General features: G+C 38.6%; 1 protein-coding gene and 1 long non-coding RNA gene across 2 annotated transcripts; one reads left to right on the top strand and one right to left on the bottom strand.

Annotated features, from left to right (window-relative positions):
- Window positions 1–9246: 9246 nt before the first annotated feature.
- LOC309479906 (uncharacterized protein) lies at window positions 9247–11027 on the top strand. Its single transcript, XM_082144178.1, has 2 exons — window positions 9247–9690; window positions 10032–11027. The coding sequence occupies exon 2, from the start codon at window positions 10102–10104 to the stop codon at window positions 11020–11022; it is 921 nt and encodes a 306-aa protein (XP_082000304.1). The 5' UTR covers window positions 9247–9690; window positions 10032–10101; the 3' UTR covers window positions 11023–11027.
- Window positions 11028–12158: 1131 nt separating this feature from the next.
- On the bottom strand, window positions 12159–13570 carry LOC309479502. The gene is made up of 3 exons (XR_014199238.1): window positions 13432–13570; window positions 12850–12924; window positions 12159–12718 (listed from the first exon to the last, which is right to left on the bottom strand). It is a non-coding gene; the product is annotated as an uncharacterized lncRNA (long non-coding RNA).
- Between the last annotated feature and the right edge of the window lie 3102 nt (window positions 13571–16672).

Here is a 16672-nt window from a genome sequence, read left to right as displayed (position 1 = left end):
TTTAAGTAATGAATTTGTTGAATCAACTTAGTATGATGCATGAACACTTCCAATAAAAATATCTCAGTTCATTTTACTGTTTTATGTTTATTTGGAGAACTGTCAGTAAGTTGGCTTTTTTTATTGTGAAATATTCTTACACTTAAAAATATCTGTTTTCTGTTTTAATATTATTTAAAATGTCATTCATTCCTGTTATCAAAGCTGAATTTTCAGCATCATTACTCAGTCTTCAGTTTTACATGATCCTTCAGAAATCAAATTCAAAGAATAGAAGAATTTTATCCAAAGCGACTTACAAATGAGAACAATAGAAGCAGTTAAACTAACAATAGGACAACAATATGCAAGTGCTGTGACCCTTGCCGGTTTAATCTAACGCAGTACATGTACTTTTATATAAATAGATCTAGAATAGAAGAGAAAGTGTTAGTATTAATGGATCAAGTGTTGCTGAAAAAGATGCGTCTTCAGCCGTTTCTTGAAAATGTCCACGGCCTCAGCAGCTCTGACTGAGTTAGGCAGATCATTCCTCCAGCAGGATCAGTCCAGGTGAAGGTCCGTGGAAGTGATTTTGTGCCTCTTTGAGATCATGGACCCACAAGACGACGTTCACTTGCAGAGCAAATTTAGCAAGTTTATAGTTAACTGGGTACTAGTAATTGTGAACAATTTTAATAGAGAATTCAACAAAAATTTGGATTTTTATATATATATTTTTAAATTTCTTTAGAAGAAACAGCACTGCATTGAATACATTAACCGAAAAAAATAAAATAAACAACAACAAAAAACAAAACAATAACTGACTCCTCAACAAGTAAGAAAAAAAACGTACATAGTTCTTAAGAAACTTGTTGTTCTTACTGTTATCAATGAGTTCAAGAGATTTTACAATAAGGGAAATCTCAGCAATAAAGACATCAAATCTAGGCAAAGTCTTGAGAAATTTGTTTTTGTGAATAAAAAAAACAATGAAACACAAAAAAATTAACAACATTATCAATAGCATAGTCACTCCCAGAAAAATAGAGGAATATATTCTTCAATGAAAAGTTGAAATCACATTTGATAAAGTGAGAAAGATAACAACCCAAGCTCTCCCAAAGAGGCTTAACCTGATTACAGTGGTGGAATAAATGAAGCAAAGTTTCTTCCTCAACTTTACAAAATACACACAGGTCAGAGAGATCAACAAATGAGGCAATTTGTGAGTTGGTTGGGTAACGTTAAACATTATGAAGAATCTTAAAGTGTACCTCTCTACTTTTATTGGACATACAGTATTTCTCTGAGAGTAACCACGCCCTCTTCCAGTGAATACTGTCAAAAAAATTATTCCAGAAAGATTTACATCGAGGGGATGTGTAAACTGTGTAATGTAACAATAGCTTTATAAGTTTACTATTACATTTTTTTATCAATAAGGCTAACTCCATCCAATACAAGTTTGGCCATAATTGTTTTTCTCTCAAATTTGGATTTCTTCACCACTACTACTAACTGGTTTGATGACGCATTAGTGATACTGAAAGCTGATTGGCCTTAATGGTTATATATGCGGAAATGGGCAAATTTAATTAATCTAGAGTTTAAGATGATGTCCGATTTAATCTCCCTTGTGCCTTTTTATGCGCATTTTCCACGGATTTTAATAATAAAACTGGTTTGAAACAAATAATCTCATATTAAAGAAAACATTAAATGTGTAACTATTAATAATCAGATTCGATGTGCGCGTGCATGCCTATACTGCCTATATTTACACTTGAACCAATCGCTATCTGTGCGCGCATATGAGTGATTTGAATTTTAGTTGCTATGGCGACGCATTTTATGAATCAATCTGCAATCTGCATGTATATTTACACTTGAACATATCGCAGTCTGTCGATTGAGAGACGAGGCGAATTGACAGACTTTTTGCAGAGAAATTTCTATGCAAATCTTGAGACTTTGAAGCTGTTTTCTGGATTTCTGAGAGGAGACTTTTATTCTAGAAGGACATCGGGAGGATATATCCTTTTTATAGAGTTATATTTTTGAAAGCATCATATAATTTCCGAGAATACTATTATTTGATTGTTCTTTTCTAATTTTAGAAGGAGTTTATTTAATTGTTTCTTTTATTATTTATTTTTAGGGGAGTATTTCTGAGGAGATTTGTATTGTATTGTATTGTATTTTGTGTTGTATTTTGTATAGTTTTTATTTCAGTTTGCAGGAGAACGTCGATGGCTCACATGATGGGCGAAAGAGGAGGTGAGTGCTTTAATTTTTCATTTATGGTTTATGGTATGATGTTGTACAATGACTGACTACATTAATGTGAAGAACCCATTTGATCACATTTATTTGATTCCTTGCATGTGAAATAAACTTTTGAATTTGAGTAACTGAAGTAAAAATTTGTAATTGACCACAGACATTGATTACTGATTATTATTATTAAAACATTACTAATTATGTGATGTGTGAAATATTCCATCCTCAGACCACTCCAGATGGAGAGCTGCTTTCTCTCAGACGGCTGGTCAGGAGGTTTGGACGAGGGCGAAGCAGAACCCAGATGATGGACGTTCTATGTTGCCTTGTTCAGTAAAGGTTCACCAGATTACGAACGTCTCCTCATGTTATTCAAATATATTACAATCCTCAGGTTCGTTCCTGTCTGAGGTCCCTGTCGAGAGGAGGTGTAGAGAGTCATCCTCAGGTTCGTTCCTGTCTGAGGTCCCTGTCGAGAGGAGGTGTAGAGAGTCATCCTCAGGTTCGTTCCTCTCTGAGGTCCATGTCGAGAGGAGGTGTAGAGAGTCATCCTCAGGTTCGTTCCTCTCTGAGGTCCCTGTCGAGAGGAGGTGTAGAGAGTCATCCTCAGGTTCGTTCCTCTCTGAGGTCCATGTCGAGAGGAGGTGTAGAGAGTCATCCTCAGGTTCGTTCCTCTCTGAGGTCCCTGTCGAGAGGAGGTGTAGAGAGCCGTTGAGTCTGAGCAGCCGAGGCTCGTACAGCGTCGAGTGGAGGTGGAGTGGCGATGGATTGGAGAGCCCAAACCAACAGGGTTTGTCCAGTTCCGACAGCCTCGAAGGGTTTCTGTGTCCTCCGCTGCCGGGTCAAGTTCCTGTCGAGCCAACAGAGACTTCAGATGGCCGAACTGCTCAGGGTGCCGTGGAGGCTTCTCCAGTGAACAAGAGCTCAAAAGGTGAGATATTTTAAAATATTTGAATTGGACATTCATCTAACATTTTCAGAACATTCCGAGAACCTTCAAAAGTAACGTTCCCATAATGCAAAATTATAAAATAGAATGTTCCTTTAACCAAGATAGAAAATGTTTTAAACGTTGAAAAAACTGGACGTTTTGAACGTTCAGGGAACATTTAGAAATAATGTTTCCTTAATTGAATGGGAATGTTAGCAAAACGCTCTCAATAAGGCATGAACTTGATGGCACTTGCGCTGTCTGACACACACCAGAAACACACACACAGAAAGCCGCTTCTCGACAGCATACGATCCAGAAAATAATTATATTTCGCCACTTATTGCTCTTGAATTGTCAAAATGGCTGTCGTGCCGAGCATTACAGAGTCGGTTATGTCATAAATAAGACATTGCTATGCATTTAATAAAAGTCAATGTTTAATATAATATAAATATATTTTAAGATATGGCCCATATGATCTTTGCCATTACCAGAACTGAGCCACACATGTGCCAGAGTTGGCCAAATGAAGCCTGGAAATGTATGTTTTCTTTTTAATAAAAGATCAGATAAAATAAGAAAATGAACTTTATCGTTGACACGGAATCACCAGGCTCCGCCCTCGTAATCGAGATAATTGTGAAATAAAATGACTATTAATATTGTGAAATAAGATGTTGGGACATTTATGCAGGCATTAAGCAGAAGTCAGGGGGATAGCGTGAACAATTCCCATTACTTTAGATTTGTAACATTACAGATAAGAATTTAACAGTAAAATGTAAGTTATGTCATTGCTTAATTTGACGTCAGAGATGTGTCTAATAGTTGTTTTCAATAGTTTTTTCTTCATTTCAGAAAAAGCTCCAGAACGCAGGAAGAGGGAAATAGCTGGTTGTTTCCTCCGGCTCTGGAAGGCTTTGAAGTGTGTGTTCTGCTGCTGTTCCTGTAGTGTTGTGGATGTTGTGGAGGCTTTTGTTCCTGATCCTGAACCATCATCACCCGCTCCAGATCACTCCGGCGTCAAGCCAAATCATGGTAAATCATTATTTCTCCAACATTATTTTCAACAGTATTATCTTGGTTTCCACTCAAAATAAGGCTTGTTTTTTAGAGAATATTAATATTATTTCCCCCATTATAATATTATTTTCTCGACCAGCACTGGATCTAGCAAGCTAATAATTGTCTCATATTATTCTGTTTGTTTTTCAGAGTCCTTTGAGTCTCTCTATAATGTGGGAAAGATGATTGGATCCGGAGGATTTGGCAAGGTGTACCTGGGAACACGCAGATTTGATGGCAAAAAGGTAAATCTTACTTAATTGTACAAACATTTTGCTCTTGCAAAACACATTTAAAACAATTTACAGATGGTTTAATACTCAGTGCAAGTTCAGGCGCTAGAATACTGTTACTGTTATTGAAACTGGGATGTTTTGTTTTTTTTGCAGGTTGCCATCAAGCGGATGCGCAAGATTCACAACGATCGTTATCTTAATATTGTAAGTTGTCCAAAAGCTGAATGTGTATTGAGTTGTTTAAGTGCAGATTACTGTAGTTAATACACCCGTAGGAAGCATTAGGTGTAAATGTGATCAACAAATAAGCCTAGAGGCACCAAATAACTTTGAGCTGAAAAGGCTCTTTTGAACGGATCTAAAAAGATCAAAGAAAAGTACATTTCAAAATGATGTTTTCTTCAGATTTTTACCCAGCTAACCTTCAGTCTGCTACTTCTCTCTAGCCTGGGAATCCCGAACCTCTCGTTACAGAAGTGGCGCTGCTGATGATGATGAGGCAAGAACCCATAAGCCCCTTCGTCATACGACTATTCGAGTGGTTTGAAGATCCTAGAGATTTCACTCTGGTTATGGAGTATCCCGAACCCTGCGAGAGCTTGCTGGACTTCATCACTCGTAATCATCAAGTGTTTGAAACAACAGCACGGGTCATCATGAGACAGGCTGTGCTGGTGTAGTACCCTCACCGCCTGATGAGGGGAGATATATGTATATATTAATACAGGACACGGAGCTGCTGCTGCTTCACTTATCAGAGTCTGTATTGTTTTTTTATACAATGTAAAACAGTTCAATCACTCTTATGTCAATCAATGACAGCGCATCATTTCAGTAATCACAAAATATAGAACAGAACTACATATACAGTATTTTCCCTTTACTGCTGTGTCTACAGATTAAGCATTATGTACTATGAGATATTCACTGATAACATTTATGACATTTTCCATGTGAATAAATCCTAAAAATGTGTTCATGTTTGCCAGAATTATTCTTTCTGATACACTTTTTAGTACAGACACTCATTTTCACAGTTATTTGGCACTTACAACTTACTCATTGTATTATTTCACCAAAACACGTTATTTGTGGACTTTACTCTAATATTGCGTATTTTCTCTGAGACCGCACAGTCTCCATCACTAGCATGGAAATGTGTAACTAGCACGCGTGACGCAGCACACAGACGTGACTTGAAGCGAACTTTTACATGTCCGTAATAACAGTAAACTTAAACACTTTAAACAATGTAGTTAACATTTCTTAAACTCTTACATGTCAAAAAACATACTCTCATTGCTTTTATGTAATTCATACCTGATGAGGGGAGATATATGTATATATTAATACAGGACACGGAGCTGCTGCTGCTTCACTTATCAGAGTCTGTATTGTTTGAGCAGCGCGCGCGCGCCCCCTCCTCAACACAGTTGCCAACTCTCGCGAGACAAATAAGCAACTGGAGCTTCAAAAACAAGCCCAAAACAAGCCCAATATTATTAGATTATTTATTTTCCGCATTATCATTTATTACCAATAAATGAGCCTGCAACATATTAAACTGAAACCACTCCTTTATTAGAAAAGGATAAACTGATTAGGAAAAAAAGGATAAAAAAAAAAATCAGCGAACTGCAACAAAGCGGAGGGCACGCACTTTCCTCATCTCTGATCACCTGTGAGGCTGAATAGGATTGGAGAGAAGGAAAAGGACAAAAAGACAAGAAGGGAAAGACAAGAGCATTAAGGGGAGCTGTAACATATATTTAGCTTAATAAAATAAAATTGAACCATATGTATTTTCTGTTAGTATAGTATAGGACTAGGCCTACTTGTTTTTTATTAAAGCCTGTGATAATTAATATATTACAAAAACACTATAAAAATTACAAATTTACCTTACAAAAGAAGGTCATCCCTCTCCTCCCCTGCACTGTCCATCATCTCACCAGCGGTCTCCTCTCCACCTCTGTACATCCCAACACTAAAGCGCTGCAACATTTCTTGGCTTGGGACAAAGTCCTTGCAACAAATTCCAAGTCTTCTTAGGCCGTAGCGAATGTACAATATGCTACTGAGTGTTTTCTGCCCCATTCTGTTCCGCAATTTAGATTTTACATGGTTCATTTGTGAAAAAACCCTTTCAACATCTGCATTGCTTAAAGGCATCGCAAGAAGAGACAGCGCAAACAGGCCCAGATCTTTAAAACACTGTTCCCCACTGCTGTCCTTGTAGTTCAGAACTTCCGCCCAGAACTGTTCTGCTTGACAGTCATCCTTTATTTTCCACTCATGGAAGCTGATTGCCTGATACTGTGCATCCAGGGCCCCGAGATCACCAGTGTACATTTTCAGCATGGATACTGTGGCTAACTGTGGTTTGTTCTGTGATAGAATCACAGATGGGCTGAACGATGACATGGATTTCCAGGTATTGATATTTGCTGGGAGCCTATTCTGCACCTGCTTTGCTGCTTCCAGAAGGAAATCCCGGCATCTGTTCTTCATATTTGTTTCAGCAGTGCTGTCCAGCTTTGCCTCTCCAAGAGTAATAGTAAACTGCACGCCGAAATTAACCGCACACACGGGCAGATGATTGGTTGTGTCATTCAAATTGACATCAAGGAGTTTGGAATCAGAAGGAGGTATGGCGCTGGGTGTGATTACTCTGGAGATAAGTGTACGGAAAAATGACTGTAGGCAGTCCAGCATTTTAAACGCATTCCCATTTTCGAGTTGGAACAATTTGTTGACTCTAGAAAACTCATGTAAGATGGGCATAAGAAACTCCAGGTACAGTTTATTTACAGGATCACAGTACATCTGGTAGAGTACTTCTGCATCATAGCATCGTTTTGCATCTTTACACAGCTGGAAATGTAACTTCAGCTCATCCCATTGCTTTAACACACGGACACAGCAGTCATATATGGAGAGCCATCTAGTGCCTGAAAGCTGCACTAGCATCAATGGCGTTTCATCGGGGTTGATTAATTGGTAAATTTTGGCATATTCTCTGCGCCTCAGTGCACTGTGAGAAAACCAGTTGTGCGAATGTGAAATTAAAAACTCGAGATTGCGAGGCAGTGTTTCAACGGCTTTGCTGGCACAAAGTTGAATTGAATGACACACGCACTTAAGCAGTTGTAGTTTCTCATTCTTTTTGAGAAGGTGAGTATAAACAGAGTTTTTCCGTCCAACCATGACACTACAACCATCAGTTCCGATGCCTACACACCTCTTGAAATCCAGACCGATACTGTCAAGAAACTGCGTCAGTGTTGTCGCGATTGCTTCTGCCGTCTCTCCCTGCATATCCACTAAACCCAAAAATGTTGAAACAATTTTGTTTAATGAGACACTGTAGTAACGCACTACCACACACAGCTGCTTTACCGACGCGACATCTGTGCTCTCGTCGATTACCAGTGAATACGAAGCCTCTCCAATATCTTTTAACAAGTCTTTAAACATGCAGGGGGCTATGACATTGCTGATAAGTGCTGTACATTTTGTACGATGGATGCTCACATCCTTTTCAAAAGCCGAATTTACCAATTCACCTAAGTGATCAACTGAACTAATTGCTGTGTGGCAAGCTATATAGCTTGCTAGCTGAAGCTCAGCCATTTGATTTGTAGTCGAAGGTTTTGACACTGTAAAACCGATGTCTGTTAGACGTGTTGAGGAAAATGGTTTGGCATTCCGCTTGTGTTTGTCTGTGCTTACATGTTGTAGTAGGTCTCCATGGTGAGCACGAATCTCCGTTTTGCAGTACCTGCACATCGCTTTAGTCTGATCACCAACCACTTGGCCTATCCAGTCTTTAAGTTGTTTATCCTTTTCCCAGTCCTTGTTGTACTTTTTGCCATATTTGGACCACTTCGTTGGAGGCATTGTTTGTGGAAATTGAAATACGTGTATTTCTGTCGATCATAGCTGGATTACAGCGTCGCGCGCGCTGCCTGCACGTTGAACGTGATTTTTCTCCAATGAGGGGGATAAGGGGGCGGTTTCGGCTGAATGTTTTGACGAATGTTACGCCACAGCCCTTATATGATTGCACTGATTGGCTATATCTGTGAGCAGACAGTGTCAATCAATGTATTGAAAACGGCAACCACCATAGATGTAAAGAAAACGAAGTTGCTTGTCAGATTTTCCTAACAAGCAACCATATATTTTTTAATAAGCCCAAAAAAACGCAACCCGCAACCCGTGCTGTTTTAACGCGACTTACAAAAAAAAAAAGCCCAAAGTCGCGTATTATAAGCGGACTTGGCAACTATGCTCCTCAAGCAGGCGAACACCTCCCAAAGGAAAAGCAATCAATTAATCGAACGATTGAGCAGGGAACATTAATCAACGAAATAAACACATTTAAGGAATAAATTCTCTTGTCATCCATATATCTTACATATAACATATTTACTACTATTTATCTACTTAATGATTTACAATTACGTATCTACTTTTGTAACCACCACACTCTCCCCCTCAAAATAAGATGTCGTCCCGACATCATTGTTTAAGTAATCTCCAAAAACATTCTCACTAGTTCCTTATTCCTGTCTGCCTCGCTGCCTGCTGTGAGTGTGTTTGCTTCGGTGCTGTAAGCTCCGTCTATAGCCTCGTATTTCCTTGTTTTGAACCATCATTTAGGCCTACTACAATTTGTAGTTGTTTATACTACTACTAAATACAGCTTACCCAACATCTCAGATTAACCTGACATCGCTAGCTTCCGTTACTACTAGCACAACACGCTAGTAATTCGCTAGGCTGTTAACGCGCCACCCGTGCGCTCAGCTATTTTTATTTATTTATTTTCTCTCGCGCCTTTGAGTTCATAAAAGCTCAGGTGAGTAAGAATCACTCAACAAACACGGTGAGTAATGTCTTGTCCTGTTATTATCATGCGTCGCGTCTGAATGCGTTGTTGTTTTTGGAGCTCTATCGATTTGATTTATAATTCTTGATTTTTCTCTTTAAACTCGCTTACAACGAACATTTTCTACTTTTCCTCACTGAGAAGCACTACTGCTCAAACCTCATAGTTACAAGGCGGACTGTTGAGCAGACGCGTCTCAAGCCTATTAGTGATCCAACGCTGCATACTCTTAAAGGTACGTCCGTGGATCACGGCTGAACGCGTCTTCTCCACACTCACTTACAAACAAACATTGGGTTTTTTTTCTTTCTTTTTTTTCTTTCTTTTTTTTTTTCTTTTTTTTTTTTCTCGCCTATCGTGCGTCTACTCTACACCCCTACCACTAAAAAACCTCATAGTTACAACGCGGACTGTTGAGCAGACACGTCTCAAGCCTATTAGTGATCCAACGCTGGATACTCTTAAAGGTACGTCCGTGGATCACGGCTGAACGCGTCTTCTCCACACTCACTTACAAACAAAAAAAATTTTTTTCGCCTATCGTGCGTCTACTCTACACCCCTACCACTAAAAAAAATTAAATTAAAATAAATAAATAAAATAAAATAAAATAAACGGATTATATCCAAGACTTCAGTCATAAATTAGTATTAATATTGATAGCATCACTGGTAGCTTCGTTGCTAACTCACTGTTCATCTGTTAAAATGGCGAATATATCAAATGTAAGTAGTCTACCTTTTGGTGCAGGTGAGGACACATTTGAGCTGCACGCACTGCAGTCTGAGCTGGAATCTGTTGAGAAACAGATCCACGACCTTTTATTGAGACAGGCCGAGCTGAGAGACCGGTGTTTGGCTCTTGAAACATCACGCGCCGATGCACACAAATCAGTGTTTAACGTTACTAACCCGCTGACTCCGACCGCGTCTACTCCGTGCGTTCCTCAGCATCGGTCGCAATCAGCCATGGTCTCGTTCACTCCGGCTCCAACACGCCACCACGAAGCCTGGGTGGTTCCGCAGCGGAAGACGCGAGTCAGGTTTAGACCAAGACTTTCTCCGACCCTCCCGGTTTTCGAGTTATCCACACAAAACCGCTTCTCCCCTCTACGCGAAACAGAACGCGATGCTGTGATCATCGGCGATTCCATCGTTCGGCACGTACACGCTACGTTAGGTAAAAGTAAGGTGCACAGTCACTGCTTTCCTGGTGCTCGTGTTTCTGAAATCGCTGCTCACGTTCCCGAGATCCTGAACGGTGACGAGCGCGTCGGAACTGTGGTCCTGCACGCAGGAGTGAACGACATCAGGCTGCGCCAGACGGAGATTCTGAAGAAAGACTTCAGGAATCTAATCGATACGGTACGCAGCACATCGCCTGAAACAACGATCATTGTGTCAGGACCGCTTCCCACGTACCGATTAGGGCATGAAAAGTTCAGCAGATTATTTGCGCTAAATGAATGGTTAATGTCATGGTGCAATGAGCAGAAACTGCTCTTTGTAAATAATTGGAATCTGTTTTGGGAGCGTCCTAGGCTTTTCCGTGCTGATGGCTTACACCCAAGCAGATTCGGAGCGGATCTTCTGTCAGATAACATCTCCAAAATGTTAAATACCCTTTGACTAGTAACCAAAAGTCCAAATCATATGCTGCGTTCCAAACCGCATACTCAGTGAGTAGGTACTTAATTTCAATAAGTACTTACTTAACGAGCGCTAAAAGAGTAGGTACTTTATAGCCAGATCTCGTTGAGTATGAATCATAGGTATGAATGCGAACCGGACATCTGCTATGTTGACGTTGTCATGTGACCTACGACGCGTTATCACACGCGCAACAACTTAAAAGATTTGAACGACACGTTTAATTCATCTATCTGTAAATATCTTGATATTGATTAAACTTGCTCATTTTGTGGTCTTTTTGAAGAAACTGCTGCCCATTTATTTTGTGAATACATTTAGGGTTGATTTAAGTTCTTATATTTAACCCTACTAATGTGACCCACCGTTATATCCTTAATGATATTATTTATTTTTATTACGAAATCCCAAAATTGTCATCTCTTGAATATGTTGTTAATTTCTTTATTTTATATCCAAACATTTTCATCCACAAGCAAAAGTGGCAAACTGCTTTATGTTTTCCTCTTTTTCTTGCTGAATTTAACTCTCGTTTCATCCCTCAGGCCTAGGCCTATAAATAACAAAAAAATGAATTTTTTAAGTGTATTATAACTAATTATTTAAGAAAATATATATTACGATATTCAACCTTGTAGGTTATTTTTTCCTGTGTATAAAATCTCATATTATGTATGCAAACCCATGATTGATATAAGTGTGTATATATATATATATATATATATACACACATACCTCATAACACCAGTAACTCGACAGCCCTACCTAGAACGGTTTTCTTCAGCGTTTGTAATGTCTGCACAAAGGAGATGGGCAGCTGTGCCAAGATTCGCCTTTAGAGAAAACTGTTGATTTTATACTCGAAAAATTTATGTATAATGATATTAAAAATGAATATTACCCCAGAATGAATTGCATTGCTATCCCACCCCAAAACATACAATAATAACAACGATAAATGCTGACCAATACTTAATTATATTACTTTTTACTAAAAATAATTCAATAAAACAAACAAAATGTAATGTGTCATATGACATAGCTATGCATGAATACACTTTAGATGTGTATATAGTAAACATATCTACATTTTCATTCAAACAATAAATAAAGCATTAATTAAATAATTATATTTTATTTACTGACAACAATGAGAAATATTAATAAATTAGTAAAAGAATGAATCAAAGTCACCATCACACAATAAACAAATGCATATACAAGTCAACACATGAAACAAAGCTTTATTCAAACTACAGTTATGTATGTAGGCTACAGGCACTGAACCCCACATCCTTCTGCCATCTCAACACAGCGGTTCCCATTCTGCGGTTTTATTCTGATGAATCAGCTGACCGCCAGAGGTGAGCCGTGCTTTCGTGCCTGAGGTTGTTGCGTGATGCGTTGTGCTTCACAATCTGAGGGCAGGTGGAGTGATGGAAGGTCTCATCCATGGCACCATCTCCAGGATTCAGCTCTGGGCTCCTCATCCTCAGTGCTCACACCAGCCTGCTGACATTTCAGATCCTACAAAAATGCACAAACATAACACAAAAACAGTCATTTTAACCGCACAATGTCATTTGATTTCAGTATTATTTAGAAGACAAAAACGTTGTTTTTCACAAATGCCGCCATCATCTTTCCTTGCAGGTCCTGCTCCACCACAAAAGATCTGCAGCAAATGCACAGAAATCAAGAATCAGAAAAGTGCTGTAATAGCTCTGTTTGAAATTACAATAATTAAAATAAACTACAACTTAATATTTAAATAGTTGTTGTTATTCATTTCTGTAGTATACTCACTCAAAGCCTTTGATGGCAGCATTTAGCTTCATGAGCCACTCTCCACTGGATAAACACACATCTGTTCATCCGACCCTGTAACATCCAGACAGACAAGATTCACATTACCTCTGTGATTTATGAGCTCAACACTACATTTACATGTTGAGGTTGTTTTAACTTTTTATCCAACATAAATGTTCCTCAATTTATCAACATAATGGACAAATAAAATAGATAACTTATGTTTAGTTACTTTATAGATTTGTTCTAGCACACATTCATCACTCAGATGTCTATTTCATGTTGTGATGTGCTCTTCTGCAACTTACTGAAGATTTTCCTGTCAGATGTAAATAGACATTTAAAATAAGCGTCTTTAAGATGTATATGGTTTATGTAAATCCACGTTAGAGACGTAACTTACGTGTCCTTACTGGAGCTCCCCTGTTAGCTAACGTTATACATAATAAAACGTGTTTTTACAGCAAAATCACAACTATACTATACTGTGTAACGTCTTTACACCTTCAACAATTCAACAGTTTACTCTACAGTAGTTCAACACATGCAATTTTAACACAAGGAACCGTGTTTACTCACATTTGAAAGCACCCGCGTCGCTGATCTCTGCTATGTTTGATAATGACGTGTCCTCTCGCGTGGCCTCCTGGGATAGAAGAGTATCCATCGGATCAGCACTCAAAAATCTGTGTGGAAGCAGTAAGCCATCCGGGAACTTCACTGCATGAAAAGTGGGATTTTCGACAGTTACCGGCGCTGTAGATTGTCGTGGAAGTTCAGGTTTACGACTGCAAACGGCAATTTACAGGCAACACTGCAAACTGTCGGAAATTGTCGGAAATTGACGTGGGACTTGCTTGCCCCGTGACCCCCCTCCCTCTAATGCTTTAACATGTAAATGAGACTGCTGTGAGCTTTACAAATGCAAATGAGGGTAGCAGGGGGAGTTTTATCCCAGGTGACTAAAAGGTATTAACTTAATTCTAAAAAAAATACAATACAATACAATATTTATTTATAACGCACAATTAAAAACAGCCAAGGCTGACCAAAGTGCTGTACAGGGCAATAGATAAAATGCAGGGCAGAAACAGGACAATAAAAAATTAAAAAAAATACTAAAATAAAAAAAAGGCAATAGTTGTATCATAGTCAAGGGGTATTAAAAGCAAGAGAAAATAAATAAGTTTTCAAGGATGTTTTGAAGATGGAAATTGAGGGAGCTAGTCTGATATAGAGGGGTAGACTGTTCCAAAGTTTTGGGCCTGCAGTCGCAAAAGTGCAGTCGCCTCGTTTTTTAAGTCTGGATCTGGGCACGATAAGAAGACAGTGATCACTGGATCTCAAAGTACGAGATGGAGTGTACGGGCAGAGGAGATTGGTCAGATATTGGGGGGCCGGTTTGTTAAGAGCTTTATAAACAAATAGTAACATTTTAAAATCAATCCTGAATGTGACAGGTAGCCAGTGGAGTTTGAATAGCGCTACCACTTTTGGAGCAATGCACAACATGTTGCAGAAATTTTTACTGCCCTTTTTGTGATAGCAGTATTATTAAACAGACAAAATGGGACAAATTGAATAACCACATTAAAATCCACTTTAAAAGGCTGTTGTTCATAAAGGAACATCTGGACTTACAGTGTACAGTGGCAATATATATTATTTTACATTTATCCATTTGTCAGACGCTTTTATCCAAAGATAGATGGTTTTCTGCATGATTTAGACAAAATATTAAATTATCTTCATTAATGTCTAAAGGTTACACAAACAATCCACACTGAAACTTAAGCTAACAAAACACAAACAATTATATTCCTGTATTCTCACAGTAAACTGCCATGCAGGCTAGAATTGAGAAACATTATTGGATAAATCTTATAATTTATATTTCTCTGGGCCAATCGGAATCTTAGCACTTTTTCTCTTGGCCAATCAGAATCTTAGCACTTGCGTCATAATCTTGAAGCACACACAGCGTCAACAACAGCTGAGCTCGCCATTTGCCTGGCTACCGTGCGAGTCTAATGGAAACTTACGCATGAATTTTTCTGCATTGAACTTGTTTTAGCGCCTGCCAAAGTGAATTTTTGTCCCGCCAAAGTCTTATTTGATCGGTGAGTAATGTAGATGAACGGCTGCGTTTGTGACGGGGCGCATGTTTTAACTTAAAGAACGACCAGAGAGAGAGAGAGCCGGTCGCGCGCGCGCACTCTCTGTGTAAACAACTTCTCGTTAGCTTTTGGCGCTTTTTTTTTTTTTTTAAAGTTAGCTTGCTGCTCATGGTTCATGTTCAGTGTCCATGTTATTTTAGCTGTACACGAGAGATTATGTCAATTTGGGATACTAAACTGCACGTAAACCGATAGCAGCATGGCATAGAGTTCTGAGTCTGACTGGCTAACTTAGCTCTTTGCTAACTAAGTTAGCTTGTCCATATAGCAGCTTGCTACGGGGTTCACAGATGATGCAAGGTGGGTTTAAAGGTGAATTGTCTAATTTATAAATGTGCGTCGTGAATGTGACACCTAACGTAACAACGTTACCAGGCAGAGGAGAAGGACGATGAGGTGATTAGATGAAATATAAAATCGGTTGATACAAATTGGGCCTGAAATTTTATACAAACATTTTGCAGTATTATTGGATTCGGATGAGAATATCAGGGGTAATCGTTTTCTCTTCATTTATAATTGCAGTTTAAAAATTAAATTCTTTAACTTTATATATTTTATTTTACATTACCTCTGTATAAGCGTCAAGATATAACGTTACCCCCTTCAATAATGTACGAAGGAAGCTGCAGCCCATTGAGGACACCAGCATGTTGCACAATACTGGTGAGTACTGATGACAACTTAAACATAATATTGTGTTGTGTACAACATAAGTCACAGGCTTATTCATGTGTTTTATCTAATAAAGATTGTGCCATGTGTCTCCAAGTGGAGCGTCCTGGCAGTGAAATGTCCACTCCTGGTAAGTACTTTTCCCCCTGCACAAAACATTGCTCTGCACAAAGTCACACTCCATTCAAGACAAGTAGTTTTTTACTGCTTGTGAATAATCTATTTTAAATATATACAGTGCTGGTCAGAGTTATTTAAGCTGCTTAATTAAGAGTGAGAACCTACTCATCTTGAATGGACAAAAAAAAGCGAATGTTTTTGTCTCATCTTTCCATAGAACGTTTGAAAAGTAACTGAAACTACTGGACCTTCAAACGGGCAGCGTTCTATGGTCAGAGTCTGGTCGTCCCTCTGCCCGTTTGAAGGTCCAGTAGTTTCAGTTACTTTTCAAACGTTCTATGGAAAGATGAGACAAAAACATTCGCTTTTTTTTGTCCATTCAAGATGAGTAGGTTCTTCTCACTCTTAATTAAGCGTAGTAATGTCTCCAGTATTTCATTATTAATTTAGTATAGGCAACATGACCGAACTTACTGGCTGACTCATGTGTTTCAGACTCTAAGTCAAACTTTGAATGTCTTGTGGAAGCCTTCTCTGACCCGGAGAAATGTGCAGCCAGATTTCAGCGCAAGGAAATTTCCAGTGAGTATTCACTTTATCTGTTGCCCCAACCTTTATTTCTTTTTTCAGTGGAAAATAAATTTAGTTTTGAGGATTAACATTTCAGTATTTTTCTACAGAGATTGGACTTTAATGGCAACCAACAATCCCAATGTTCAAAGAAGGTTCAAATGTCTGTAATGCCAGCAGACTAGCACAAGACAAACAATTGTTTAAAAAATACATAAATGTGTATATATAATTTTAGAAAATGACAGATGGTTTTGCTAGATAAGAACCTGATTTCT

This window comes from Leuciscus leuciscus (genome assembly GCF_965113295.1).
Source record: "Leuciscus leuciscus genome assembly, chromosome: 17".
NCBI lineage: Eukaryota > Metazoa > Chordata > Actinopteri > Cypriniformes > Leuciscidae > Leuciscus > Leuciscus leuciscus.
This window is presented reverse-complemented; position numbering and strand designations above follow the sequence as displayed.

Bases quoted from the DNA above. Each gene is read 5' to 3' on its own strand.
- LOC309479906 (XM_082144178.1), top strand. From the start codon at position 10,102: ATGGCGAATATATCAAATGTAAGTAGTCTACCTTTTGGTGCAGGTGAG.